Source organism: Symphodus melops, assembly GCF_947650265.1.
Source record: "Symphodus melops genome assembly, contig: SUPER_20_unloc_2, whole genome shotgun sequence".
Taxonomy (NCBI): Eukaryota; Metazoa; Chordata; class Actinopteri; order Labriformes; family Labridae; genus Symphodus; species Symphodus melops.
Window position 1 is genome coordinate 56,925 of NW_027636786.1, and position 27,465 is coordinate 84,389.

Genomic DNA, 27,465 nt, shown 5'->3' on the forward strand with positions numbered 1-27,465 from the left:
CAAGCTGTGGATAAAACATTGAGAATAGTTGGATACAGCCATATGTGTTTCTGTATGAATGCCTGTGTAGATGTGTGTGAACTCACAAGGACATGCGCCGTCATTTATCACAATGTTGTCCAGAGCTGTGTCACAGGAAGGAGTTTGGCCTCTTTGAGCCTCGAAGACGATCTACAAATGCACAAAGAAAACATTATCACTCTGTCTGACGGCATGTTCAAGCCTGAGTCTGGTTAGATCAGATGCATTTCTAAGACGGATTACTTTTGACACATCCATTCGTGTTTCAACTCATTGAGTTCTGATTGACAGTCAGAAGAACAGTTAAACACGGAACAAATCTTTTCACTGATTCAGTAAACTTAAAGATCTGCTTTTCCCATCACTAATTAACCTAACTCTAAGCTACTCAGCGCTGGCTTACTTCTCCTCATATGACTCAAGACTCAAGTAAAGTTGACCCGTTTTTTTTTGGTAAAACCTCTGTGATTTTAAAGATTGTAAATTAGTGGAGCGTTGAAGAACTGCAGATTTTCAGTTCTATTTAAATTGAAGTCTTCTGCGATCCAAACAGTTCCTTCCCTTTGGTAACGTGAGAGCACGTTTCACTGTTACACCAAACACAGCCCAACGACCTGCTAACACTCACTTGAACATTTTTGCCGCTTTGTGTTGGCACTGTGACAGAACCCAGAAGCCAGGATGGACTCTGGAATCCGACTTTTTTAAAGACTTCTTCCTCGCCGCTGGACGTCTTTGCCAGCACCTTGAAAACATTTTGATGGTCTGATCCGTACATGTAGTAACGAAACTGCACACAGATCTGATTGGATGGTGATGTGATGACGGAGCTCAGCAGGCGAGCGTTCTTGCCATTCCCCACATTATCACACTCATGGTAGATGTAGAAGCCCTCTGCAGACAGACAGATGCATTAGTCATGAGTCAGTCTTGGCCTGATTAGCTGAACAGACATAAGACATTTCTAAAAAGGATTCAGCACTGACTTCCATCAGGGTAGTCTCCAGGGGGGCCGGTGCCGCCTGTCGGGGTTTCCCCTTTGTTTCTCGTCCAGTCGCTGTCGTCTGTGCTGTCCTGGTTGAAGTTACAGAACGGGTTGCTGTCCAGGTTAAAGTCGCAGGAGGTCAGGACCGCCGCTGGAGAATTACAAACACGGAAGCACAAAGAACAGTGTCATCTAAAACCCACCACCAACACAGTTAACATAGATGAATAAATGAAGTTACATCCACACACAAGAAAAGATAACACGTGTCGTTTTCTTTAAAACGCCCTCCGTACACGTGTGACCGTGTCTGCAGAGACTCTGACTGGATTTAACTGTTCTGATTTGTTCTGGTTGACTCGAGATGTTTGTGGGCGGAGCCTCCTCCAAAACTGATGAGTCATCAAAACATTCCCCCGTACAGTGTGTGTGGATGGAGACATGAGCTAATCACACCTATTTGGTTTTTTGAAGCAGGCTGTAAACATGTTCATGTCTGCTGTAAAAACAGGCTGTTTGAATGGGTGTGTATGTGACTTCCTGTGCTGCTGCAGCCAGCCTCTAGTGGACACTCCAGGAACTGCAGCCAGCCTCTAGTGGACACTCCAGGAACTGCAGGATGTTACACTTCAGCATCACCTTCATGTTTAAACACTGGAGGTGTTTGGCTTTAAGTCAGAGGCGTGTGTGTGTGTGTGTGTGTGTGTGTGTGTGTGTGTGTGTGTGTGTGTGTGTGTGTGTGTGTGTGTGTGTGTGTGTGTGTGTGTGTGTGTGTGTGTGTGTGTGTGTGTGTGTGTGTGTGTGTGTGTGTGTGTGTGTGTGTGTGTGTGTGTGTGTGTGTGTGTGTGTGTGTGTGTGTGTGTGTGTACAGTATGAGAGAGTGCTTGCTGGTTGTGAGTCATGCAGATAAGGAGCTGTACAGATCTAAAGTCCACAGTCAGGATCACCTGAGCTGCTGCTATCACGTCACTCCTCTTATTTTTTATAATTCAGATTTATATTGTTCTCCACTTCAATGTGTTTACATGAAATAAAGATAGAACAGATTTATTGGATCATTAAAGCAACTCACCATCGTCTCTGTGTGTTTTCTGCAGCCTGTAAATCAGATCAAAGATAAACATTAAAGTTCGATGAAACAGCTGAACGCATGTGTTCAGGTCTCTCTGTCCTCAGTCTGTCCTCAGTCTGTCCTCAGTCTGTCTTCAGTCTGTCCTCAGTCTGTCCTCAGTCTGTCTTCAGTCTGTCCTCAGTCTGTCCTCAGTCTGTCTTCAGTCTGCCCTCAGTCTGTCCTCGGTCTGTCCTCGGTCTGTCCTCAGTCTGTCTTCAGTCTGTCCTCGGTCTGTCCTCAGTCTGTCTTCAGTCTGTCCTCAGTCTGTCTTCAGTCTGTCCTCAGTCTGTCCTCGGTCTGTCCTCGGTCTGTCCTCAGTCTGTCTTCAGTCTGTCCTCAGTCTATATTCAGTCTGTCCTCAGTCTATATTCAGTCTGTCCTTAGTCTGTCTTCAGTCTGTCCTCAGTCTGTCCTCAGTCTGTCCTCAGTCTGTCTTCAGTCTGCCCTCGGTCTGTCCTCGGTCTGTCTTCAGTCTGCCCTCAGTCTGTCCTCAGTCTGTCCTCAGTCTGTCTTCAGTCTGTCCTCGGTCTGTCCTCAGTCTGTCCTCAGTCTGCCCTCTGTCTGTCCTCAGTCTGTCCTCAGTCTGTCCTCGGTCTGTCCTCAGTCTGTCCTCAGTCTGCCCTCAGTCTATATTCAGTCTGTCCTCAGTCTGCCCTCAGTCTGCCCTCAGTCTATATTCAGTCTGTCCTCAGTCTGCCCTCAGTCTGCCCTCAGTCTATATTCAGTCTGTCCTCAGTCTGCCCTCAGTCTGCCCTCAGTCTATATTCAGTCTGTCCTCAGTCTATATTCAGTCTGTCCTCAGTCTGCCCTCAGTCTGCCCTCAGTCTATATTCAGTCTGTCCTCAGTCTGCCCTCAGTCTGCCCTCAGTCTATATTCAGTCTGTCCTCAGTCTATATTCAGTCTGCCCTCAGTCTGCCCTCAGTCTATATTCAGTCTGTCCTCAGTCTATATTCAGTCTGTCCTCAGTCTGCCCTCAATCTATATTCAGTCTGTCCTCAGTCTATATTCAGTCTGTCCTCAGTCTGTCCTCACTCTGTCCTCAGTCTGTCCTCAGTCTATATTCAGTCTGTCCTCAGTCTGTCTTCAGTCTGTCCTCATCAATTTATTGCAGTGAAATGATTTTGTCATTTAAAGGCAGTTTGATCCATAAAATCCAGATGATGGTGATTAAAGTGAACAATATGAAAACATGACTCCTATTCTTTCATGAGTAATGATGCAATATAAGTAAACGCACATCCAGCAGGTAACAGGCACAAGGTGCAGAAACACAACAATAATTAAAACTGTCTGTGGAGCAGCTGATGAACTAAATCTTTTATTATGAATGAAGAAACTCGAGAATGATCTGACAGTAAAGTAATCAAATTAATCACAGATTTTAAAGTTCTTTAAAGACACATGTTCAAATGTTTATTAGACTCAGGGTGTCGGTGGTCTAGCGGATAGTGCGGACGCGTCGTGTACAGAGGCGTAGCCCTTCAAACAGGCAGCAGCCCAAGCTGGAGTTTCTGAATGTCCCGTCTCCAAATAAAGTCATAATGAGCGCCAAAATAAACATTTATTAAACTCTGAAAATGTTCTATAAATATCTGATAGATTTCTTTCTCTGCATGGATACGATGACATCGAGGGGTCGACTCACCTGTGTCCTGCTCCACAGCTGCACATCCACAAGAGCAGGATTATAAAATGTAAAGAGTCCATCGCTAACTGTTAGCAGTTAGGTGGAAGACACAGGGACACAGCAGAGGGCTTTATATACAGAGGACGGGGGGGGGGGGAACAGGGGGGGGGGTTGCATTTGTTGAAGTTTGAAATCGTGTGAATGAGTAACTGAGCGATAGAGTCCGGGTGTGTCCTCCTGGGAGTGTACATGTGCTGTGTGACCTCTGAGCGGCTCAGGGTGGGGATGTCCGTCAAACGCTATGTTACAAAAAAAGACGCATGATGCAGCTTATTGTGTAATAAACAGAAACTTTGATCGGGACACACCCTCGCCATCATGTTCCTCGCTGAGACATTTATGAGGAGAAGACTCCCCTGTCATCAGGTAGAGGAAAGTTACACAATCCTGAATAATAATATTATTCTGCTCACGAATCGTTTCAGTGTGGTCATTAAAACTCAACCATCACCTCACAGGTCCGTCTGAAATCAACCGTCTGAAATCAACCAGGTCACACGTCCGTCTGAAATCAACCTGATCACAGGTCTGTCTGAAATCAACCGTCTGAAATCAACCTGATCACAGGTCCGTCTGAAATCAACCTGATCACAGGTCCGTCTGAAATCAACCTGATCACACGTACGTCTGAAATCAACCTGATCACAGGTCCGTCTGAAATCAACCTGATCACACGTACGTCTGAAATCAACCTGATCACAGGTCCGTCTGAAATCAACCGTCTGAAATCAACCTGATCACAGGTCCGTCTGAAATCAACCTGATCACAGGTCCGTCTGAAATCAACCTGATCACACGTCAGTCTGAAATCAACCTGGTCACACGTCCGTCTGAAATCAACCGTCTGAAATCAACCTGATCACACGTCTGTCTGAAATCAACCTGATCACACGTCTGTCTGAAATCAACCAGGTCACACGTCCGTCTGAAATCAACGTGATCACACGTCCGTCTGAAATCAACCTGGTGACACGTCCGTCTGAAATCAACCTGGTCACACGTCCGTCTGAAATCAACCTGGTCACACGTCCGTCTGAAATCAACCTGGTGACACGTCCGTCTGAAATCAACTGTCTGAAATCAACCTGGTCACACGTCCGTCTGAAATCAACCGTCTGAAATCAACCTGATCACACGTCTGTCTGAAATCAACCGTCTGAAATCAACCTGATCACACGTCTGTCTGAAATCAACCTGATCACACGTCTGTCTGAAATCAACCTGATCACACGTCCGTCTGAAATCAACCGTCTGAAATCAACCTGGTGACACGTCCGTCTGAAATCAACCGTCTGAAATCAACCTGATCACACGTCTGTCTGAAATCAACCGTCTGAAATCAACCTGGTGACACGTCCGTCTGAAATCAACCGTCTGAAATCAACCTGATCACACGTCTGTCTGAAATCAACCGTCTGAAATCAACCTGGTGACACGTCCGTCTGAAATCAACCGTCTGAAATCAACCTGATCACACGTCTGTCTGAAATCAACCTGATCACACGTCTGTCTGAAATCAACCTGATCACACGTCCGTCTGAAATCAACCGTCTGAAATCAACCTGATCACAGGTCCGTCTGAAATCAACCGTCTGAAATCAACCGTCTGAAATCAACCTGATCACAGGTCCGTCTGAAATCAACCTGGTCACACGTCCGTCTGAAATCAACCTGATCACACGTCCGTCTGAAATCAACCTGATCACACGTCCGTCTGAAATCAACCTGATCACACGTCCGTCTGAAATCAACCTGATCACACGTCCGTCTGAAATCAACCTGGTGACACGTCAGTCTGAAATCAACCTGGTGACACGTCAGTCTGAAATCAACCTGGTGACACGTCAGTCTGAAATCAACCAGGTCACAGGTCGTAGTTTTTTGACTCTGGACAATCATAATGTGTACAGTCTTGTACCTTTTTTACGTAATTGAACGTAATCTTTTATAGTCACGAGTGTTGTGGTATCTGGTTGTCATGGTTACAGGCCTTAATCTCTTAACATAAAGATTTACCGAATTATCGATGAAGTATTTGAACGGGAAATGAAGTTCAGGAACCCGAGGCGCTGCGTATAAGAACATCCACCGAGGGTCCGGGATGTGGCGAGGTCACAAAGCGTCTTTGGAAGAGTTTGACTTGAAGCAGAGATCTGAGTGAAAAGTCGTGAGTGGCTGATGCCCGTTCAGGTGTGCAGCAGCTGTTTGAGTTGAACTCAAAGCCCAGATGAAGGTAGATCCAAACCTGCGCCGGCCAACGTGAATCATGCTCTTGATGTAGTCTGACATCGCCGGCGTTGGCAGACGACTCTGTCTCACGCTGGTTTGTGAAACTGTCTTGTCGTTTGCAGACGAGCTGAAAATGTATGAATTCAGACTGTGCTCCATTTTCTTCTCTCATTTGGTTTCAGACTCTGAACAGTTATTGGAAGGTTATCAGCTCTCTGTCTGTATCTTCTCCTTGGTTTCTGTTTTTAGCATCGTTACTGGAGTGCTAATTACATAGACGTGCGTTGTTGTAAAATGTCATCCTTAGCAACCGCACTGACCTCTGGATCACTCTCTGTGATTATGGTATCTGAGACCTTTCACTTGAAATGATCAACCTTCAGTTACTGCTGAAACCTTCTTTAAGGATTTGAATGAAGCCTCAGGAATAATTGTTGCCTCTGTAATTTGTAATGACATTCAGTGAAATAAGTCCAAACTCATGTGAAGGCTGGAAATAAAGGAGTGGAGGTTTCCAGAATATGAGCTTGTCAATCTAGAAAACTGCGTTCATAAAAGTCCACTTTTATATGTCCAAAGACTAACATTAAATATTTCAAAATGAGAAACTGTAAGAAGATGGTAAATGATTGGATTGGTGAGTGGAGACGTGTCTTGGGGTTCAATCAATCAAAGATGTTTTCACCTCACCGGTGACGGTCCATAAACTTACAGATAAAAACACTTTACTGTTTAGTTCAAACCTTTGAATAGAGGACGAAGGAAAAACAATCAGTCTTATCAGGAAGGGTCTGTAAACCTACAGAATGTTCCAGATAATACTCTGAACAGGTCGTTGTGTACACACACAGCTGCAGTTCCTCCAGTGTCCACTAGAGTCTGTCTCCTGCAGTGAGTCAGTCTCCATAGAGCTCTATGTTAAAATGTCCAACTTTACAGCTGCAGTTCCTCCAGTGTCCACTAGAGTCTGTCTCCTGCAGTGAGTCAGTCTCCATAGAGCTCTATGTTAAATGAAACATGTTTATAGCTCATGTCTCTCTTTAACTGTACGGGCTGAATGTTTATACAACTCACCAGTTTACATTATCTTACGGATAATGTAGCATGAGGGGGCGTGGCTTCTTATGGTTTTATCCAATTAATTTTTTGCATTTATTCAGTCACATTCTTTTTAATTCTTTGTCTTTTTTAAATGAACTCTTTTTCTGTAGATTTATTTATGAAGTCAGAATCTTTGAATCCTATCTGCCCAAAGAAAAGGTATAAAAGTCGTTGTGAAATCAGTTTTCTTCCCCGTCACACCTCGACACATTAAAACTTCTTTATCTGGACTTTAAAAACCTCTGAGTCACATATTTCAGTCAGCGATAAGCAGGAGGAAGGCGCCAGATTTTACAGCAAGGAAAAATCCTTGACTGAGAGCTCACATATGGTAACTCACAGATCCACTGGCCTGATCGTGGCACCAAATCAGACTCAATATTCTTAAACAGGTTCAGTCAGAGTTTAAGTTTAAGACCTTTGAAGACACGAATCTGCGTCTGAATAATCCTGAGAAAGGAGAACGAGAGAGAACTCTTCAGACTAAACAGGATCAAATCAAGTGAATGTTAAAGGACCAATCAGAGAGCTGCTCTCTTCCTGTGTGTTGATGAAGGAAACCTGCAGCAGCCAGTCTGTCCTCCTTCTAACTTTAGATTTGAACTTAAAAGCTGCTTTTGGTTCATCATGAAATGTGAGTGCAGCCAGTGTTTGAGTTTCGGCGCCTTTGAAGAACTTTCTCTTTCTTGTCTTGTTCAGAGTTTTATCTGAGACACAGGACGAATGAATAGAAAGAGGTTGAAGTGTTTAAACACGTGTGTAAAGAGCTTTTGATTCACTGACTCATTCCAGCTCACAGGAAACCTTTGTTATTATTATGTAAGGGTCAGACAGGGTGAGTCCTAAAACCTGGGACTCGATGAGCCTTATCGATCCTCCGGTTCCCCCGTTGATGGTTTTGGAAGTTTTTGATCCACTTCCTCGATCACGTCTCCTGCAGACCGACTCGGGCGCGGTACCAGAGTACGGTCCGTTTGTGTTCACACTGAGCAAATGAACCGGACTTTGGGGTCATCTGTACTCAGATCCAGGTCCAGGTCCCTGATGTGACCCCCCCCCCACCCCCCTCTCTCTGCCAGTTCAGCCTTGTTGCCTCATTTTGACTTTGTCTGCGTCCTCTTCTTCCATGTTTTCTTGGCCCGTCTTCTGCCCGTCCGCCCCCCCATCCCGGGACCCCTGCTGCAGGTGAGCTGCTGCTCTGCACTCGTGTTCAGTTTGTGAAGATGATCTCAGTGAGTTTGTCTTCAGCGATGATCTAAAACCCAAAGAAAACGTCTGTGTGCTTTTCACTGAGGGACCAGCGTGATGCTAACTCCTGCTTTGGTTTACAGACACACATCGTCCCCGTACACTGCACCCTCCTGATTCAGAGACACGCTGAGGAGAGCGTCAGGACAAACCTCTGAGCTCAGCTCTGGTGTCACTGATAATAAAAAGATCCTCAACATGACTCATGAGTTTATGTGGAAGTCTCATAAAGAAACTGACACGTTCCTGTTTATGACCCAATGAAGGAGACTGAGAGGCTCACGTTGATGAAGGACCATTTGAAGTGGATCGAACACGTTCAGTCAGAACTGATCATGGTTCACAGTCACACATCAAATCTTTCTTCAAAGCCGCCAAAAAAATTAAAACTTAAAGATTTATTGTGAATAACTCTGATCCTTCATCAAAATAAATTCAGTGTAAATTTATTCCACTCCTAAACTCACCTGCTGCGCTCTCATTGGCTGGAGGAAACACACCAGCTCCGCCCACAAACGTCCCGCGTCAACCAATACAAATCAGAAGAATAAAATCCAGAGTTTTATTTTGAAGCAGACAGCTGCTGACTCTGTCTTTAAGCACTGTATTTTATTTTGAAGGAGATAGCTGCTGACTCTGTCTTTAAGCTCTGTATTTTATTTTGAAGGAGACAGCTGCTGACTCTGTCTTTAAGCTCTGTATTTTATTTTGAAGGAGACAGCTGCTGACTCTGTCTTTGAGCTCTGTATTTTATTTTGAAGGAGACAGCTGCTGACTCTGTCTTTAAGCTCTGTATTTTATTTTGAAGGAGACAGCTGCTGACTCTGTCTTTAAGCTCTGTATTTTATTTTGAAGGAGACAGCTGCTGACTCTGTCTTTGAGCTCTGTATTTTATTTTGAAGCAACAACCTGCTGACTCCATTTTTAAGGAAAACTCTGGAATTGTTTGTGAGCGTGACAACAATTAATTCTTATCGTCACAAAACCAGAATCATAAAGAGAAAGCCGAGGGAAACACCTCACAGTTATCTTTTTGTACTATATGAGTGTGAGGGAACGCCACACAGACGATAAATCTCTGATCTTTGTACCAACACACGACGCCATAACCTCCATGTCACCATAGCAACACACCAGGCGTGGCATCCAGGTGTGTGTGGGTGCTCAGACAAAGGGCAAGCACTTTACATTCCTGTGACCTGATCTCAATTAATAAACATTTTAATAAACGAGAAATGAAGGGAGAAAATCTGTCTTCACATTATAGTGTTCAACTGTTCACCAGCCAATCACAGAGCTGACATACAGAGACAGACAACCAGCCAATCACAGAGCTGACATACAGAGACAGACAACCAGCCAATCACAGAGCTGACATATAGAGACAGACAACCAGCCAATCACAGAGCTGACATTCAGAGACAGACAACCAGCCAATCACAGAGCTGACATATAGAGACAGACAACCAGCCAATCACAGAGCTGACATTCAGAGACAGACAACCAGCCAATCACAGAGCTGACATATAGAGACAGACAACCAGCCAATCACAGAGCTGACATTCAGAGACAGACAACCAGCCAATCACAGAGCTGACATTCAGAGACAGACAACCAGCCAATCACAGAGCTGACATATAGAGACAGACAACCAGCCAATCACAGCGCTGACATTCAGAGACAGACAACCAGCCAATCACAGAGCTGACATACAGAGACAGACAACCAGCCAATCACAGAGCTGACATACAGTGACAGACAACCAGCCAATCACAGAGCTGACATACAGAGACAGACAACCAGCCAATCACAGAGCTGACATACAGTGACAGACAACCAGCCAATCACAGAGCTGACATATAGAGACAGACAACCAGCCAATCACAGAGCTGACATTCAGAGACAGACAACCAGCCAATCACAGAGCTGACATATAGAGACAGACAACCAGCCAATCACAGAGCTGACATTCAGAGACAGACAACCAGCCAATCACAGAGCTGACATTCAGAGACAGACAACCAGCCAATCACAGAGCTGACATATAGAGACAGACAACCAGCCAATCACAGAGCTGACATATAGAGACAGACAACCAGCCAATCACAGGGCTGATATACAGAGACAGACAACCAGCCAATCACAGAGCTGACATACAGAGACAGACAACCAGCCAATCACAGAGCTGACATATAGAGACAGACAACCAGCCAATCACAGGGCTGATATACAGAGACAGACAACCAGCCAATCACAGGGCTGATGTGTGTAAATATTGCTTGTTCCGGTCTAACACCTGTTGAAGGGAGGATCCTACAGAGCATGCGTGACACCTGACTTCAAAGAGCGTGACTGTGGATTTGCATATATACTCCATTGAGCATGATTGTGCTCCAGTTTTTAAGTCTTCCTCTTCCAACAGCTCTTTTGGTTAGCCGTATTGTAGTGACTGGAGTATGAAGTTTAAAATGAGTCGACAGCGCCATCATGTGGCCGACCACAGACATAGCTCATGGAAAGCATTCGTACGTCATCTCCTGTGTTTGACGTGTGAACTCATCCGCAGCACAAAATTATTCACGGTAAAATGTGTCTTCAAATTCCAACTCAACATCCTTACAAGACATCTGGCTGCGATGGCCGAGTGGTTAAGGCGTTGGACTTGAAATCCAATGGGATCTTCCCGCGCAGGTTCGAACCCTGCTCGCAGCGAATCATTTTCTCGCGAGATTTTATATTAACAGCTAAATTAATTTCTCTCTTCCGGCAACAACTGACGGGAACTTTGACTGACTACTATCCATTGGATTTCGTTGTGACACACTCCTGAATCATTTTACGTCATTATGTTTAAAGTTCTAAGTTACATTAACACGTGAGTTTAGAATTAAAACAATTCACACAAAAACAAAACAAGATACAGTGTGCTCACAATTTAAAGTTTTAATTTAAACCATATTGTCAATATAACATATGTATTGTATGTTAAAAGTATATAGAGATCAATAGAGGATCACCGTAATACGAATCTTGCAGTGAAGGAACTGTGCAAGTGTGAGGGTCTTTAAGTTACTGGTTTTCTTCTTCTTTGCTTATTTTTATTACTAATGATTATTTTTATTGATATTGTTTTTTCGCCTCTAGTCACAAAAGGCACCGCTGGGATTCGAACCCAGGATCTCCTGTTTACTAGACAGGCGCTTTAACCAACTAAGCCACGGCGCCACCTGCTGCACGAGTGAGGTAGGTCCCTTTATAAACGGCGCTGATTACCGTTAATTACACGCATCCATTGTTCACTAATGACTTACACATTTTAAACCTTTCATCACGTACTTTCCGGTGACGGTCGGTGTTGTTTATTAGGTAAACCGTGTATTAACCCTTTACCTCCATGGTCATTATTATAAACACCCTCTCTCCACCCGTCTCCTGCAGCTTATCTTTAAATATGTTTTCAATCTTATTGCATAACTTTTAAAAGCCTCTCCTTACTCAACAAACTCTCCCCTGGAAATAAAACCACATAAATCATTCCTGAGCTGCTGGACAGAAACCAGACTTTAGTTATTATCACACATGGTGAAACACAGTGACTAAGCGAAGGTCTTTAAATAACACTTCTCCTGGGTGACTTTTCCATGAGTTACTTCCTGTTTGTCACCTCTCAGCTTCCTGTGTTCGTCCAGTCCAACCTGCTGACTCAGTTTGATAAAACACTAAATTCAGTCATGACTTCATCACTCTTATTCTTATTTATTGTCTCTGTGTTGTTGTTGTTGTTGTTGTTGTTGTTGTTGTTGTTGTTGTTAAAATGTGCTCTATAAATAAACTGGCATATTATCACCTCTGTTTCGTCTTTAATCTGCAGCTTTAATTTTGGTCATGGTTGTTGTCTGGTTTATTTGTGTGTTTCATCTTGTGTTCGTGTTTCTGTGTGTTAAAGTTTCTAGTGTTAATGTGCTGATTGTTTACCTGTTTAGTGTTTCCTGTTTTACTTTGTAGTTCTGAGTGTTGTCTTACTTCCTGTCTGTGTTTCCCTCCTGTCTCATTAGTCTCACCTGTGTCTGATTACCTCATGTCTATTTAGTCTCAGTGTTTCTTCCCCCTGTGTCAGGTCTCTGTCTTTGGTCTTCTGTGTGTCCTGTTTGGATTCTTCTTCAGTAAGTTGTTGTTTGTTGGTTCTGTTGGGTCATCACTGTGATTAGAAGGAACGTTCCTCTCTTTAGGAGAACCAATAACTGAAATCCATCTGTAGTTTGATTCTGGGGGAAAGCTGCCATCATTGACGGTGCTGGTCCCGCTGTCACGTGTCTGAGCAGGTCTTCAGGGTCAGTCTGCCTGTGTGGATCAGGTCTGGTCCCGCTGTCACGTGTCTTCACAGGTCTTCAGGGTCAGTCTGCCTGTGTGGATCAGGTCTGGTCCCGCTGTCACGTGTCTGAGCAGGTCTTCAGGGTCAGTCTGCCTGTGTGGATCAGGTCTGGTCCCGCTGTCACGTGTCTTCACAGGTCTTCAGGGTCAGTCTGCCTGTGTGGATCAGGTCTGGTCCCGCTGTCACGTGTCTGAGCAGGTCTTCAGGGTCAGTCTGCCTGTGTGGATCAGGTCTGGTCCCGCTGTCACGTGTCTTCACAGGTCTTCAGGGTCAGTCTGCCTGTGTGGATCAGGTCTGGTCCCGCTGTCACGTGTCTGAGCAGGTCTTCAGGGTCAGTCTGCCTGTGTGGATCAGGTCTGGTCCGGCTGCTGGAGTGTGTGTGAGTTCATGTGATGATTAAAGCTCAGAGTTTGTAAAGAATGAAGCTCGGGGATGTTGTGTCATCAGAGACTCAGAGACAGTCAAGCTGAAAGTATCCAGAGTCCTTTGTGTCTTTAAACCTGATTCACTTTCCTGTTTCAGTTCTGACTCAATCTGAGACTATGGAAGGAACCCCATCCACAAGATCCACAGTCCTCCAGGAGACAAGTCCTCCAGGAGACCGGTCCTCCAGGAGACTAGTCCTCCAGGACACTAGTCCTCCAGGAGACTAGTCCTCTAGGACACTAGTCCTCCAGGAGACTAGTCCTCTAGGACACTAGTCCTCCAGGAGACCGGTCCTCTAGGAGACTAGTCCTCAAGGACACTAGTCGTCTAGGACACTAGTCCTCCAGGAGACCAATCCTCCAGGAGACCAGTCCTCCAGGAGACTAGTCCTCCCGGAGACCAGTCCTCCAGGAGACCAGTCCTCTAGGACACTAGTCCTCCAGGAGACCAGTCCTCCAGGAGACTAGTCCTCCAGGAGACCAGTCCTCCAGGAGACCAGTCCTCTAGGACACTAGTCCTCCAGGAGACCAGTCCTCCAGGAGACTAGTCCTCCAGGAGACCAGTCCTCCAGGAGACCAGTCCTCTAGGACACTAGTCCTCCAGGAGACCAGTCCTCTAGGACACTAGTCCTCCAGGAGACCAGTCTGAAGAGTACAGAACCCTGCAGGGTGCTCGGTGGAGAGCTTCAGGTGACCCCTGGGTGCAGAATCATGTGAGTCAGTGTTTAGTCATGAAGGAGACGTGTGACTCGTCTTCACATCACAGTGTGACCCATCAGTCTCTCGTCCTCACTATCATCATTAAGTGACGCAGACCGGGCCGGCGGCGCCACTTTTTACCGTCTTTTCTCCGTCATGAGGTCATAACCCTCCATGAAAGGAAAGGTTAGCGTGCTGTTCAGTAAAGTGTGTGGCGTGCTGCTTTGATTGATTGACAGACGATGAGCGACTGGCGTGCTGACAGTCCTTCAGAGTCAGCTGGGCGCTCGACCACCGAACTTCAGCTGTGAGCGAGCTCCATGAAACGAGAGCTGACGGTCTATCACATGACCAGGCTGCGAGACCGAGTCGACCTGCAGGCGCGTGGTCGAGCTTCCTGTTTTCTGTTCTTCACTGTGCCTTGTTTTGAAGGACGCCTGTCCCTTCGTCCGCCATGACAGACGTTTGCGTCCTGTTTTACGTCCCTGCTGTCCGGGACGAGTGAGACGAAGGCCGGAGGAGCTCAGACTGAGGAGACCTCAGATTGTGTCTGCAGCTGTGGTCTGGTGGCGTGGAGGTGTGACGGCAGGTGACGCCTCGGAGGAGCGTGCTCGGGGAAGGATGACGTGTGTGTGCTCGGGGGAACAGGCGTGCTCTGTCTGTCTGTGTGTGTGTGTGTGTGTGTGTGTGTGTGTGTGTGTGTGTGTGTGTGTTACTGGAAGCATGCTGCGTTTGTGGAGCCTCCATGTGAGCTTCGTCATCGGCAGAGTGTGTTTAAAGACCAACACGGGGACAGGCTGCTGTTTACACTGAAGTCCTGAGAGGGGACAAAACAGTGTCCAGCTGAGAGAGGACGATGAGCTGAAGTAGGTCAGAAGACTTTCTCACCATCCAGAGACTGGATGTTGAACATGTTGTAATCCAGTCCCACGTGTGCTTCAGGGTCATGTTCAGACTCCTCCAAAGACTCTGATCAGTATCAGGGTGGTGTCTACAATAATCATGCAGCAGCCTGGAGGGAACAACAGGTTCTGCAAACATCCTGCAGATATCAGAGGAGCTGCTGACTCTCTCCCTGCTGTCCTTGGTGTCCAGACAAAGCTGAGCTGGATCAGGTCTGAACTAACATGATGAATGAAGTCAGTACAGAGAGCTCACCACAGACTGGTTTCACAAACATCTTCTTCTTGTTTCTGTTTGTTTACTCTCCGAGTCTCCGACAGGAACCAGTCAATGAGGTTTCACACTCACACACATCTGCAGGGGGCGCTGGAGTCCCCCGTGTGTCCCTGCAGGGGGCGCTGGAGTCCCCCGCGTGTCCCTGCAGGGGGCGCTGGAGTCCCCCGTGTGTCCCTGCAGGGGGCGCTGGAGTCCCCCGTGTGTCCCTGCAGGGGGCGCTGGAGTCCCCCGCGTGTCCCTGCAGGGGGCGCTGGAGTCCCCCGCGTGTCCCTGCAGGGGGCGCTGGAGTCCCTCGCGTGTCCCTGCAGGGGGCGCTGGAGTCCCTCGCGTGTCCCTGCAGGGGGCGTTGGAGTCCCTCGTGTGTCCCTGCAGGGGGCGCTGGAGTCCCTGTGTGTTCCTGCAGGGGGCGCTGGAGTCCCCCGCGTGTCCCTGCAGGGGGCGCTGGAGTCCCTCGCGTGTCCCTGCAGGGGGCGCTGGAGTCCCTGTGTGTTCCTGCAGGGGGCGCTGGAGTCCCCCGCGTGTCCCTGCAGGGGGCGCTGGAGTCCCTGTGTGTCCCTGCAGGGGGCGCTGGAGTCCCTCGCGTGTCCCTGCAGGGGGCGCTGGAGTCCCTCGCGTGTCCCTGCAGGGGGCGCTGGAGTCCACCGTGTGTTCCTGTAGGGGGCGCTGGAGTCCCCCGCGTGTCCCTGCAGGGGGCGCTTGAGTCCCCCGTGTGTCCCTGCAGGGGGCGCTGGAGTCCCTGTATGTCCCTGCAGGGGGCGCTGGAGTCCCCCGCGTGTCCCTGCAGGGGGCGCTGGAGTCCCTCGCGTGTCCCTGCAGGGGGCGCTGGAGTCCCTCGCGTGTCCCTGCAGGGGGCGCTGGAGTCCCTCGCGTGTCCCTGCAGGGGGCGCTTGAGTCCCCCGTGTGTCCCTGGAGGGGGCGCTGGAGTCCCATGGGTGGCGGTCTCCGTGATGGAAATGCTGTCTCAGGCTAACTTTGAGTCAAGCTAACGAGCTGAGGCGGGTCTGTAGACCTGTGCAGGTCTGATCCTGATCAGGGTGTAGCAGGGATGAAGGGGTCTGCAGGTTATGTAAGTGTTAGATTAGATACATGTGTGAGCATGCGAGCAGCCTTCTGTCTGCACATCCAGTCTGAGCGCGGCCTCGCCCACTTACTCACAGGTAAACAGAGGAGCTGCTCTTTGAACTCTGCACGCAGGTCTTATGTAACAGTCTCCTTTGTTTCTGTTGGCTCAAAGAGAAGCTGACCAAACGTTTCCCTCGCTCCTCCCAGGCTTCAGAGGCCGACCCTGATTCATCGTCTGTGTCCCACCATGTTTCAAACGCTGCCACAGAAACCTGCTGCAGACTGACAGCGTCTCTGAAGTCGTGTAAACTGGAAACATGCAGACAGTGAAGCTGACACACGGTGTCTGAACGCAGGAAGTGTTTTAAAAACAAACAAACCTGAAACGTACATTTGAAAACGACTCATTAAAGGAGATCTCTCTTTAAAGCCCCGCCTCCCAGCTCTCCTCTGATTGGCCAGCTCTTCTAGCAGTCACAGGGACATTTGAGCGAGCTAACATGATGTAGATCTGGACCAGCAGAGAGAGATGTTTCAGACTTTCACCTTTGACCTCTGCTTGTCCTTCAAACAGGAAACAGACTTTGCTTAAAGACAGGAAATGATCAACAGAAAGTCTGGATTGTTCCAGTCATCGTATTTTATTCTGAGGGACACGTCCAGATATTCCTTCACTGTAGGAGGAGCTTCACGTTTCCTTTGTTACCATGGAGACGTGATGAACGGTGTCTGACTGGAAGCCCCTCTGTTATCAGTTATTCATAGCAGCGTCTCCTGTTTTCCCAACAGGGTCCAAAAACAGCCGACATGAAGACAGGAAGTGTCACTGTTTATTCATTTCCTGTTTTCAGTCCAATCAGATGTCTGCTGCAGTGTGATGTCACATGGTTCATGAGGGGTCAGTGAAGGGATCGTCTGATTTAGGGTCCAGACTCAGGTCCAGTCTCCGGTCCAGACTCAGGTCCAGACTCAGGTCCAGACTCAGGTCCAGACCCAGGTCCAGGATCAGGTTCAGACCCAGGTCCAGGATCAAGTCTAGACCCAATTTCAGACCCAGGTCCAGACTCAGGTTCAAACCCAGGTCCAGACTCAGGTCCAGACTCAGGTCCAGATTCAGGTCCAGACTCAGGTCCAGTCTCAGGTCCAGTCTCAGGTTCAGATTCAGGTCCAGACTCAGGTCCAGTCTCAGGTCCAGACCCAGGTCCAAACTCAGGTCCAGTCTCAGGTCCAGACTCAGGTCCAGATTCAGGTCCAGACTCAGGTCCAGTCTCAGGTCCAGTTTCAGGTCCAGACTCAGGTCCAGTCTCCGGTCCAGACTCAGGTCCAGACTCAGGTTCAGACTCAGGTCCAGACCCAGGTTCAGACTCCTTTTTAGTTTTTGTGTCTTCAGTCTTTGTACTTTAAGGAGAAATGTGTTTTTCACTCCCTTCATTGTTAAAGTGCAGAGACAGATGTCCTAGCCCTGGTCTGATGATGATTCATCAGTTAGTTAGAACTCTGTGTCAGGTGTTTCAACACTAACAGCTGAAAGGTCCTCATGTTGTTTGAAGCGTTTGTGATGACAGTGAGACTGTTGAAAGTCTTAAACACAGAGTCCAGAGTCTGTTAAAGATTCAGATCAACAGAAAGATGTTTCGCTCCGTCTGCAGAATCAGGAACATGGAGAGTCTCTGAAGGTTTATGAATCAGTGATGAGAGGTTACAGATGTCTGTGATATCTTTCCTTACCTGAACCTCGCAGGCCTCCATAGGTTCATGTGAAGCACCATCAGCTGTTCTGACGGACTGGTTCTTCAAACCTGCAGATTCAGATGGTTGGTCTGAGGTTAGACAGTTCAACACGACCGCCGTGGTTAAATAAATGATCCCGGTTCACCGTCGCTTTCTGGGCCCTTAAACAAACACACAGCTAAAAGAATCTGTGACAATGTGGGGACGCTGAGTGAGGGTAAAGAAGATGTCTGATGTCAGAGTTAGACTGTTTCTAAGTGGAGATAATCTTTTTAAATTTTAACTGTTTACTGTGATTTTTTTTTACATGTAAAGTGCCTTTGAGCCCTCGTAAAAGCGCTTACAAATTAAATGTATTATTATTATTATTATTATTAAATTGTTCACAGTTTGAGGTGTTGCTAAAGGTTCGAGCTCGTTCTCTGCAGAGTCACTGTGAGTGGTTCCTGACAGACCGAGCTCAGGGTCATAAAGTCAGCGAGTGAAAGAGGGGATTCCCTTCAGTCTTTCTCACAGTTCAACATGTCCTCCTCTGAGAGTGTGGGGGGAGAAGGAGACCTTTCTAAACTAAAGAAATACACAAACACTTGTTGTCGTTAAGGAAACTGTTACTTAACTCAAACATGGTTACTGAGAAGAAGAGCTTTAGCAACCACTTCCTCAAATGTCTTTATGCAACAGCATGCAAGTGTGTCGACACGTCTGTCTCTAGGATTGTTCAGAGAAATGTTTCTTTAATGATAATTCATAATTCAGAGGTCATAGTGAAATGATCCAAATGTTTCTATTCATGTCGCTTCATATAAGACTTTAAAAGAGCTAAATATGGCGCCTTTCATTTGATTTGTCAATAAGTTAGCCGCAGCAGCTAAACGCAGCAGCTACACGCAGCAGCTACACGCAGCAGCTAAACGCATCAGCAACACGCAGCAGCAACACGCATCAGCAACACGCATCAGCAACACGCAGCAGCAACACGCAGCAGCAACACGCATCAGCAACACGCATCAGCAACACGCAGCAGCAACACGCAGCAGCAACACGCATCAGCAACACGCAGCAGCAACACGCAGCAGCAACACGCAGCAGCTACACGCAGCAGCTACACGCAGCAGCTGCACGCAGCAGCTAAACGCATCAGCAACACGCAGCAGCAACACGCAGCAGCTAAACGCATCAGCAACACGCATCAGCAACACGCAGCAGCTAAACGCATCAGCAACACGCAGCAGCTAAACGCATCAGCAACACGCAGCAGCAACACGCAGCAGCTAAACGCATCAGCAACACGCAGCAGCAACACGCAGCAGCTAAACGCAGCAGCAACACGCAGCAGCTACACGCAGCAGCTGCACGCAGCAGCTGCACGCAGCAGCTACACGCAGCAGCTACACGCAGCAGCTTCACGCAGCAGCAACACGCAGCAGCTAAACGCATCAGCAACACGCAGCAGCTACACGCATCAGCAACACACAGCAGCTACACGCAGCAGCTAAACGCATCAGCAACACGCAGCAGCTACACGCATCAGCAACACACAGCAGCTACACGCAGCAGCTGCACGCAGCAGCTGCACGCAGCAGCTACACGCAGCAGCAACACGCAGCAGCTGCACGCAGCAGCTACACGCAGCAGCAACACGCAGCAGCTACACGCAGCAGCAACACGCAGCAGCTACACGCAGCAGCAACACGCAGCAGCTAAACGCATCAGCAACACGCAGCAGCAACACGCAGCAGCTAAACGCATCAGCAACACGCAGCAGCTAAACGCATCAGCAACACGCAGCAGCAACACGCAGCAGCTAAACGCATCAGCAACACGCAGCAGCAACACGCAGCAGCTAAACGCATCAGCAACACGCAGCAGCTACACGCAGCAGCTGCACGCAGCAGCTGTACGCAGCAGCTACACGCAGCAGCTACACGCAGCAGCTACACGCAGCAGCAACACGCAGCAGCTACACGCAGCAGCTACACGCAGCAGCTACACGCAGCAGCTACACGCAGCAGCTGCACGCAGCAGCTGCACGCAGCAGCAACACGCAGCAGCTACACGCAGCAGCAACACGCAGCAGCTACACGCAGCAGCAACACGCAGCAGCTACACGCAGCAGCTACACGCAGCAGCTACACGCATCAGCAACACGCATCAGCAACACGCAGCAGCTACACGCAGCAGCAACACGCAGCAGCTACACGCAGCAGCTACACGCTGCAGCAACACGCAGCAGCTACATGCAGCAGCAACACGCAGCAGCAACACGCAGCAGCTACACGCAGCAGCAACACGCATCAGCAACACGCAGCAGCTACACGCAGCAGCAACACGCAGCAGCTGCACGCAGCAGCAACACGCTGCAGCTACACGCAGCAGCAACACGCAGCAGCTGCACGCAGCAGCAACACGCAGCAGCTACACGCAGCAGCAACACACAGCAGCAACACGCAGCAGCTGCACGCAGCAGCAACACGCAGCAGCTACACGCAGCAGCTGCACGCAGCAGCAACACGCAGCAGCAGGTTGCTTTAGCACCCGTTATCTGTCCATCAACCGGTTCATGATAAAAGATGGCGGGTGACAACTTCCTGAATAATAAGCCAATTACATCATAAACTCCGCCCCTTTTTGATAACAGGGACATGAACCAAACTATACAATCAAATTAGAGTTCAGATACATAAAGTGAGTCTGTCTGGTTTATGACACCGTCATCAGTCCAGGATGATAAGAGTAAAACACACACAGCTTTATGAAGACAGATCATCACAAAGAGTTCATATGAAGCTCTCTCTGTGTGTGCTGTTGTGTTTAGTTTTGGCAACAGAAGTTTCCCATGTTCCTTAAAGCCCCCACAGAGAGGTGGGCGGGTGGTACGAGCCACTTTTCCATTCACAGCCTCATGTGGAATGTACCAAATCCTCGGGGGACGGGGGGGTCCAGAAACAGAAACAGATGTTTATGTATGTGGAGAGAGTAAACAAACAGCAGTCTAAAAATACCTCCTGTGTGTGTGTGTGTGTCTCTGTGTGTGTGTGTGTCTCTGTGTGTGTGTGTGTGTGTGTGTGTCTCTGTGTGTGTGTCTCTGTGTGTGTGTGTGTGTGTGTGTGTGTGTCTCTGTGTGTGTGTGTGTCTGTGTGTGTGTGTGTGTGTGTCTCTGTGTGTGTGTGTGTGTGTGTGTGTGTCTCTGTATGTGTGTGTCTCTGTGTGTGTGTGTGTGTGAGATGTGATTTAATGAGAACATTTAAGAGCGGCGTCACGCCACAGACACGCGATGACATCACAGCGTGTGTTTGAGTCCTTGCTGTCGCAGTAACACAGCAGGTGTTTCACTGTCGTCCAATCAGGCGTCTCCGCTCGTCAACACGCTGTGCGTTCATTAAGCTGCTGCTGTCTCCAGAATGTTCTTTAGTTCACACCCCCAGTTTGATCAGGAGGATGTTTCTGTGGTCAAACTGGGAGCACTGGTGAGCTTCTGTCTCACTTGTTGTCTCTTACAGGAAGTTTGAACTCTTCAGCAGGAAAAGTGAGTTCATTCAGGATTTAGGAAAAAGTGATTCCTGCGGTGAGCCGCACGCTGCTGAGTCGATACGTCAGGAATGTTTGAGGCTCTACGACCATGTTTGGTGTTTCTGTGTGCCCCCCCCCCCCCCCCCGCCCAGCCCACAGTCAGGGTCTACACTGGGACTGTATGTGGAGGCCTTGAATGAACATCTGTAATATGGATCATGTTTAGACTCCCGTGGTTACACAACGTGCAGGAGGAGATCCTCGATATGAGCGTGAGGAGCGTCTGATTCATCAGCCAGCGTTCACAGTCACAACACCTCTCACTGCCACACCAGCTTTACAGCCCCTCTCAGCCACGAGGTTGCTGGTTTGAATCCCCGTCTGTCAGGACTCTGTGTGGAGTCTGCATGTTCTCCCTGTGCGTGGCGTGCGTGGCGTGCGTGGCGTGCGTTCTCCAGACACGTGCTGGTTACCTGCTCACTCTAAAGGTGTGAGTGTGACTTTATGTCAGCTCTGTGATTGGCCAGCAACCAGCGTGTAACCTGCATCTCACCTAACGACCGCTGGGATTGGCTCCACCCCCCGGCGACCCTGAACGGGGCGAGCGGTGAAGATATGTAAATATGACGTCGTGTTTCATGCGCTTGAGGAAGACGAGGGGCGCAGTGGTTACGAACAGAGGCTGAAAGAGAGCGGGCGGCCCGGGTTCGAATCCAACCTGTGGCTCCTGTCAGGCATGTTGTTCACCTCGCTCTCTCTCTCTCTCTCTCTCTCTCTCGCTCGCCCCAGTGCCTGACCGTCCTGAGTTGTGACTCTGAAGAAGTTTAAAGTCTGAAAACATAAAAATGTTCACAACAAGATTTCCAACACGTCCAACATGACTCTTACACTTCATTTGAACAGTTTCCATCGAGAGCTTCCTGTGTGTGTGTGTGTGTGTGTGTGTGTGTGTGTGTGTGTGTGTGTGTGTGTGTGTGTGTGTGTGTGTGTGTGTGTGTGTGTGTGTGTGTGTGTGTGTAGTTACTTTCCATCTGCACCGTCATGCTTTGAGGGAAAGAGAGAGAGGAGGAGAGGAAGCCCGTCCAGACAGCGTCAGATGACATCATCGTCCCTCATAGTATGTGAGTGTGTGTGTGTGTGTGTGTGCGTGTGTGTGTGTGTGTGTGTGTGTGCGTGTGTGTAGGAGGGGGTGGGGCTTCTTGCCCTGCAGCCTATAAAAACAGAGAAGCAGCTTCAGACAGAAACAGACGCTCTGAGATTCTGAAGCTGAAACAACAGAAACATTACAAGGTAAGAAAACACCTGACTCAGCATCTTTAGTCATTATCATTATTACTATTATTGATTTTATATTTCTGAGTTATTAAGTGACTTATAGAGAGAAAGTCAGAGGTGATCTTAAAGTTTGAAATGTTGAGCGGAGGTCAGAGGTCGTCACCATGAAGCTCTTTGAACACGACGAGCATCAGGAAGTCTTTATCAGACGGGAGCAGCGTGAACATGTTGAGAGATGCTTTTCTTCTTCTATGGTGTTTGCATGAAGCGGCACGCTCTCTCTGATTGAACGCTGATTGGCGTGCTGGTCATGACATCACAGTGTGTCATCAGTTTGTTCATTTCTATGAAGAAGTCTCATCCTGAACAAAGCCAGGAGGACGACTCATGGGTGTGTGTGTGTGTGTGTGTGTGTGTGTGTGTGTGTGTGTGTGTGTGTGTGTGTGCAGTGACCGTACTAACACACACTGTTGTCACAGGGCTGACCTTTGACCTGCACACAGAGTTCACATTAAATGTTTCCATCTGAATCCTTTAAAGAAAACCCAGTGTGACTAACACACACACACACACACACACACACACACACACACACAGACACACACACACACACACACAGACTGGTCCTGAATGAATCTGTCATTTTAGTTTATAGTCGTTAATCTCTGCAGAGAAAAAACAAAAGAAAAACAGGAAGGTGCATCGTTGCTTTTTTAATGTTTGTAGTTTTTCATGTTTGTAGTTTTTAATAGTTGTAGTTTTTAATAGTTGTAGTTTTTAATAGTTGTAGTTTTTAATGTTTGTAGTTTTTAATGTTTGTAGTTTTTGGTGGTGAAAATGTGTGCATGAAGTGTTGAAAGTTCTTGAAAGTGCAGAGAGACGAATGCTGGTTCTGCTGATGTGGGCTGATGTGGGCTGATGTGGGCTGATGTGGGCTGATGCGGGCTGATGCGGGCTGATGTGGGCTGATGTGGGCTGATGTGGGCTGATGTGGGCTGATGCGGGCTGATGCGGGCTGATGTGGGCTGATGTGGGCTGATGTGGGCTGATGTGGGCTGATGCGGGCTGATGTGGGCTGATGCGGGCTGATGTGGGCTGATGTGGGCTGATGTGGGCTGATGTGGGCTGATGCGGGCTGGTCGGACCTGCGTCTGTCAGACGGGTTTGATTAGAAACACGTGCTGACTCATTCATGTCTGTCACTCGTTTCCCGGGAACATTTTGTCCCGATGAGACACGGCTCATACTTCACGCTCCTTTGGGAGGACTCGCTGTAAACAGACTTTATTTCTAACCAACCCTCCTTCTGTTTCCCAGGATGCTTTGCTGCTACGTCTTCCTGATGCTGACTCTGAGCAGGGTCGGTCTCAGCTCTCTGCAGGACAAGCAGACCGACTTCGGCCTGAAGGTTTTCTCTCAGCTGGTCCAGGACTCTCCAGACCGGAATGTGGCCGTGTCCCCGTACGGCGTGGCCTCGGTGCTCACCATGGCTCAGCTTGGCGCCGCAGGAAACACGAGAAAGGCTTTAAACGCTGCCATGGGCTTCTCTCTGCAAGGTGAGCGACATGTGGATCAGACGCTGGGACGGTTCAAGTCCGCAGAGAATCAAACTAACTGTGTCCTGGTCCTGCAGAGCGGGGGATGTCCCGGCAGCAGCGCCTCCTGCACAGAGACCTCTCCAGCGAGGAGGGCGTGGACACGGCGAGCGGCGTGATGGTGGAGAGGAAGATGAGCCTGGAGAAAGGATACCGCCGCGCCCTGGCCAAGGCCTTCCAGACCCACCCAAACCAAGTGGACTTCACCAAACCAGACCAGGCCATCAGCGTCATCAACGCCTGGGTGTCAGACCACACGGCAGGTACTCGCACCGCCACGCCAGGACACGAGGCGCTCCGTGTCCTACTTTCTCTGCTTCACTCCTGTTCTCTGTCTCCTCCCTCCTGAAGGATCCATCCCTGACTTCCTGGCGCCCGGCTCGCTGTCTGATGAGACCCGCATGGTTCTCCTGAACGCACTTCACTTCCAGGCTCTCTGGAAGGTTCCCTTCGACCCCAAACTGACCCAGGAGAGGATGTTCCACTGCGCTAACGGCAGCTCTGTCCCCGTGCACATGATGAGACTCACCAACCGCTTCCACTACGGTACGCTCACAAGTCCTCACCGTGAACCAATCAGAAAACAGGACTTGGAGGCAGTGTTTCCTCAGGGACTTCAGGAGGCCTGGGGGGTCAGAGGACAGTTATTTATTTAACTAGGAGAACCTCACTGAGGCCAAGACAGCACAACACAAACTCTACAGAGACCACGTGACAGCTCGAGTGCTCGCAGCATTCAGGAGCTTCTGTTTAAGGTTTTAAAGGTCCCGTTAAGATCTGCTTCCTCTGCAGAGACCCGGGTCCCAGACTTTATTTCAGCCCTCTGAGGTAGAAGCATCAGGGGAATCTTTGCAGGGCAGCAGACAGTTTAAGATGTTTCTAAATCACATCAATAATATTATCAATAGATCCTTCAGTCTCTGAGGGTGGGAACCTTTGATTCGCCTCCGTGCTAAACTCACCTTCTTCTTCAACCACAGGCGAGTTTGTGACCGCTGACGGCGTGGACTATGATGTCATCGAGGTCCCATATGAGGGCGACTCACTGAGCATGCTCCTGGTTTCTCCCTTTGAGCCCGAGGTCCCACTGAGCACGCTCAGTGCAGATCTGAGCAGTGAAAGGATTCACCAGTGGAGGGCGGAGCTTAGGAACGTGAAGCGCCAGCTGGCCCTGCCCAGGTGAGTCCTCACACCTGCCAATCACGTGGTTTTATGTTTCAGGAGGTTTTAATAAGTCGGGGGGAGCTTCGATGGACCAGGACCAACAGAGTACTTGTGTGTTTCAGGTTCACGCTGGACTCGGAGGTGGACCTGAAGTCCACTTTGATGAACATGGGGCTGGGAGGCATGTTCAACCTGGCGACTGCCGACTTCACACGCATCACCAGTAAGTGACCCTCCAGGATGACCTGACGTGGACACAAGACCAGTTCAAAGAGCCCTGTATCTAATGAGAGTGTGTGTGTGTGTGTGTGTGTGTGCAGCGGACGAGCGGCTGTGTGTGTCGAAGGTTCTGCAGAGAGTGAAGATCGAGGTGAACGAGAGAGGAACCCGAGGATCTGCAGCAACAGGTAAGATCAGTTATGGGGGTCAGACTGGTCCTGAGGTCCTGATTGGCCCCGCTCCCTCGTGGCCCCGCCCCCTCGTCTTCAGAGCATCTTTTTGTTTTTAAGAGTTATTGTTGGGCTTGTTGAGTTTTTTTGGAGAGATTTAACAGTGGACAGAGAGAGAGGGGATCGACAGGCCGGAGTCGAACCCGGGCCGCCCGCCTTCATATAAGGGGACGCATACACCAACCACTACGTCACCAGCGCCCTCCATAGCGCCATTTTAAAATCTGCATAATGTAACAGTGATATTCTCTTTCTTTTAAAATATTTACTGAACAAAAACTCGTTAAGCCTTGAATCAGGCCACGCCCCCTTTGACCGTCTCGTGTGCAGCCAGCCTCATTCAGACAACCACGTCCCTTCAGAGCGTTTGTTTGTCCTCGTTGAAGGGAATCCGACTTCACGCTGGACTGTCTCTAGGACGCTGACAGGAAGTGGACGCGTAGAGTCGAGGTCGTTTGGCCTTCAAAGAAAGTCGTCAGGATGTAAAAACAGTCAAATCATGTTTTCTGTTTGTCGTCTCTGCAGCTGCCGTCATGTTTTCTCGGATGGCCGTGGAGGAGATCACGCTGGACCGACCGTTCCTCTTCCTCATCCAGCACAAACACACAGGTAAGCTTCACCTTCATCACTGCGTCTTCGTTCTACCAGCTTCACCAGTGTCTGATGTCATCTTTTACTCCGCCCCCTTCCTCAGGCGCTGTTCTGTTCGCCGGTCACTTCAACCAGCCGCAACAAGAATAAGACGTTCATCCATCCGCCGAGTCTGACTCCTGCTGCTGAAACTACACACACACACACACACACACACACACACACACACACACACACACACACTTGAGAGCGTTGTTGTAAAGTGTTATTTATTTGTCTGGATGTTTGAGGACAGGAATGAAGCACCGAGAGGCGGACCAAGCAGAGTTATTTTTTCTGTGTTTTATTCTTGATGTCTATTTTTATAATTCCTGCTGTTACATTTGTATTTTATTTATATTTATTAAAGTATTATGTTTTTAAAAAAGCTGCAGCGTCTGTGATCACTATGGAGGAACAACAGCGCCCTCTGGCGTTCAAACTGATAACCTGCTCGTCACTGTGGTTTAGTGGAGATGCTGCATCATGTTGGTTGTGTAATTTGTGTCGTTCTTATTGTGATATTGTCAACAAACAAAATGTTTCCTGTGATTTAAAAGAAGCTGAAGCGTCCTGCAGCCGCTCACCGTGTTACTGAGATCAATGATTAATCCTTTCATCCTTAATAAATATTTAGAATCAAAAAGTATTTGTATCATTTAGATATATTTAACATATTTGCCGATTAAATCATCTTAAATTTATATCCACTAAAAACAGATATGACAAAGATTTCTCTAAATATGAATAAAATTCACGCCAACTTTTTGGGGTGTTTTTGGGCTAAATGTGGAGAAACGCTGTTATTTGTAGTTTGTGCAACTTTACAATCAGCGCCTCAGAAGTTACAGACGCTAGCTTAACATTCAGCCCGTTAGCCGTCAACATTCAGCCCGTTAGCCGTCAACATTCAGCACGTTAGCCGTTAACATTCAGCCCGTTAGCCGTCAACATTCAGCCCGTTAGCCGTCAACATTCAGCCCATTAGTCG

General features: G+C 48.4%; 1 protein-coding gene across 2 annotated transcripts; it reads left to right on the forward strand.

Moving 5' to 3' along the window:
• Positions 1-12,485: 12,485 nt before the first annotated feature.
• serpine1 (serpin peptidase inhibitor, clade E (nexin, plasminogen activator inhibitor type 1), member 1) lies at positions 12,486-26,865 on the forward strand. 2 transcript variants are annotated; one of them, XM_079373384.1, is made up of 9 exons: positions 12,486-12,546; positions 23,954-24,192; positions 24,270-24,494; positions 24,583-24,777; positions 25,212-25,410; positions 25,518-25,618; positions 25,716-25,802; positions 26,370-26,453; positions 26,539-26,865. In XM_079373384.1, the coding sequence occupies exons 2-9, from the start codon at positions 23,955-23,957 to the stop codon at positions 26,583-26,585; spliced, it is 1,176 nt and encodes a 391-aa protein (XP_079229510.1). In that variant the 5' UTR covers positions 12,486-12,546; position 23,954; the 3' UTR covers positions 26,586-26,865. The 2 variants fall into 2 exon arrangements, with proteins under 2 accessions (XP_079229510.1, XP_079229511.1); XM_079373385.1 differs by lacking the exon at positions 12,486-12,546 and adding an exon at positions 22,598-22,651.
• Positions 26,866-27,465: the final 600 nt, after the last annotated feature.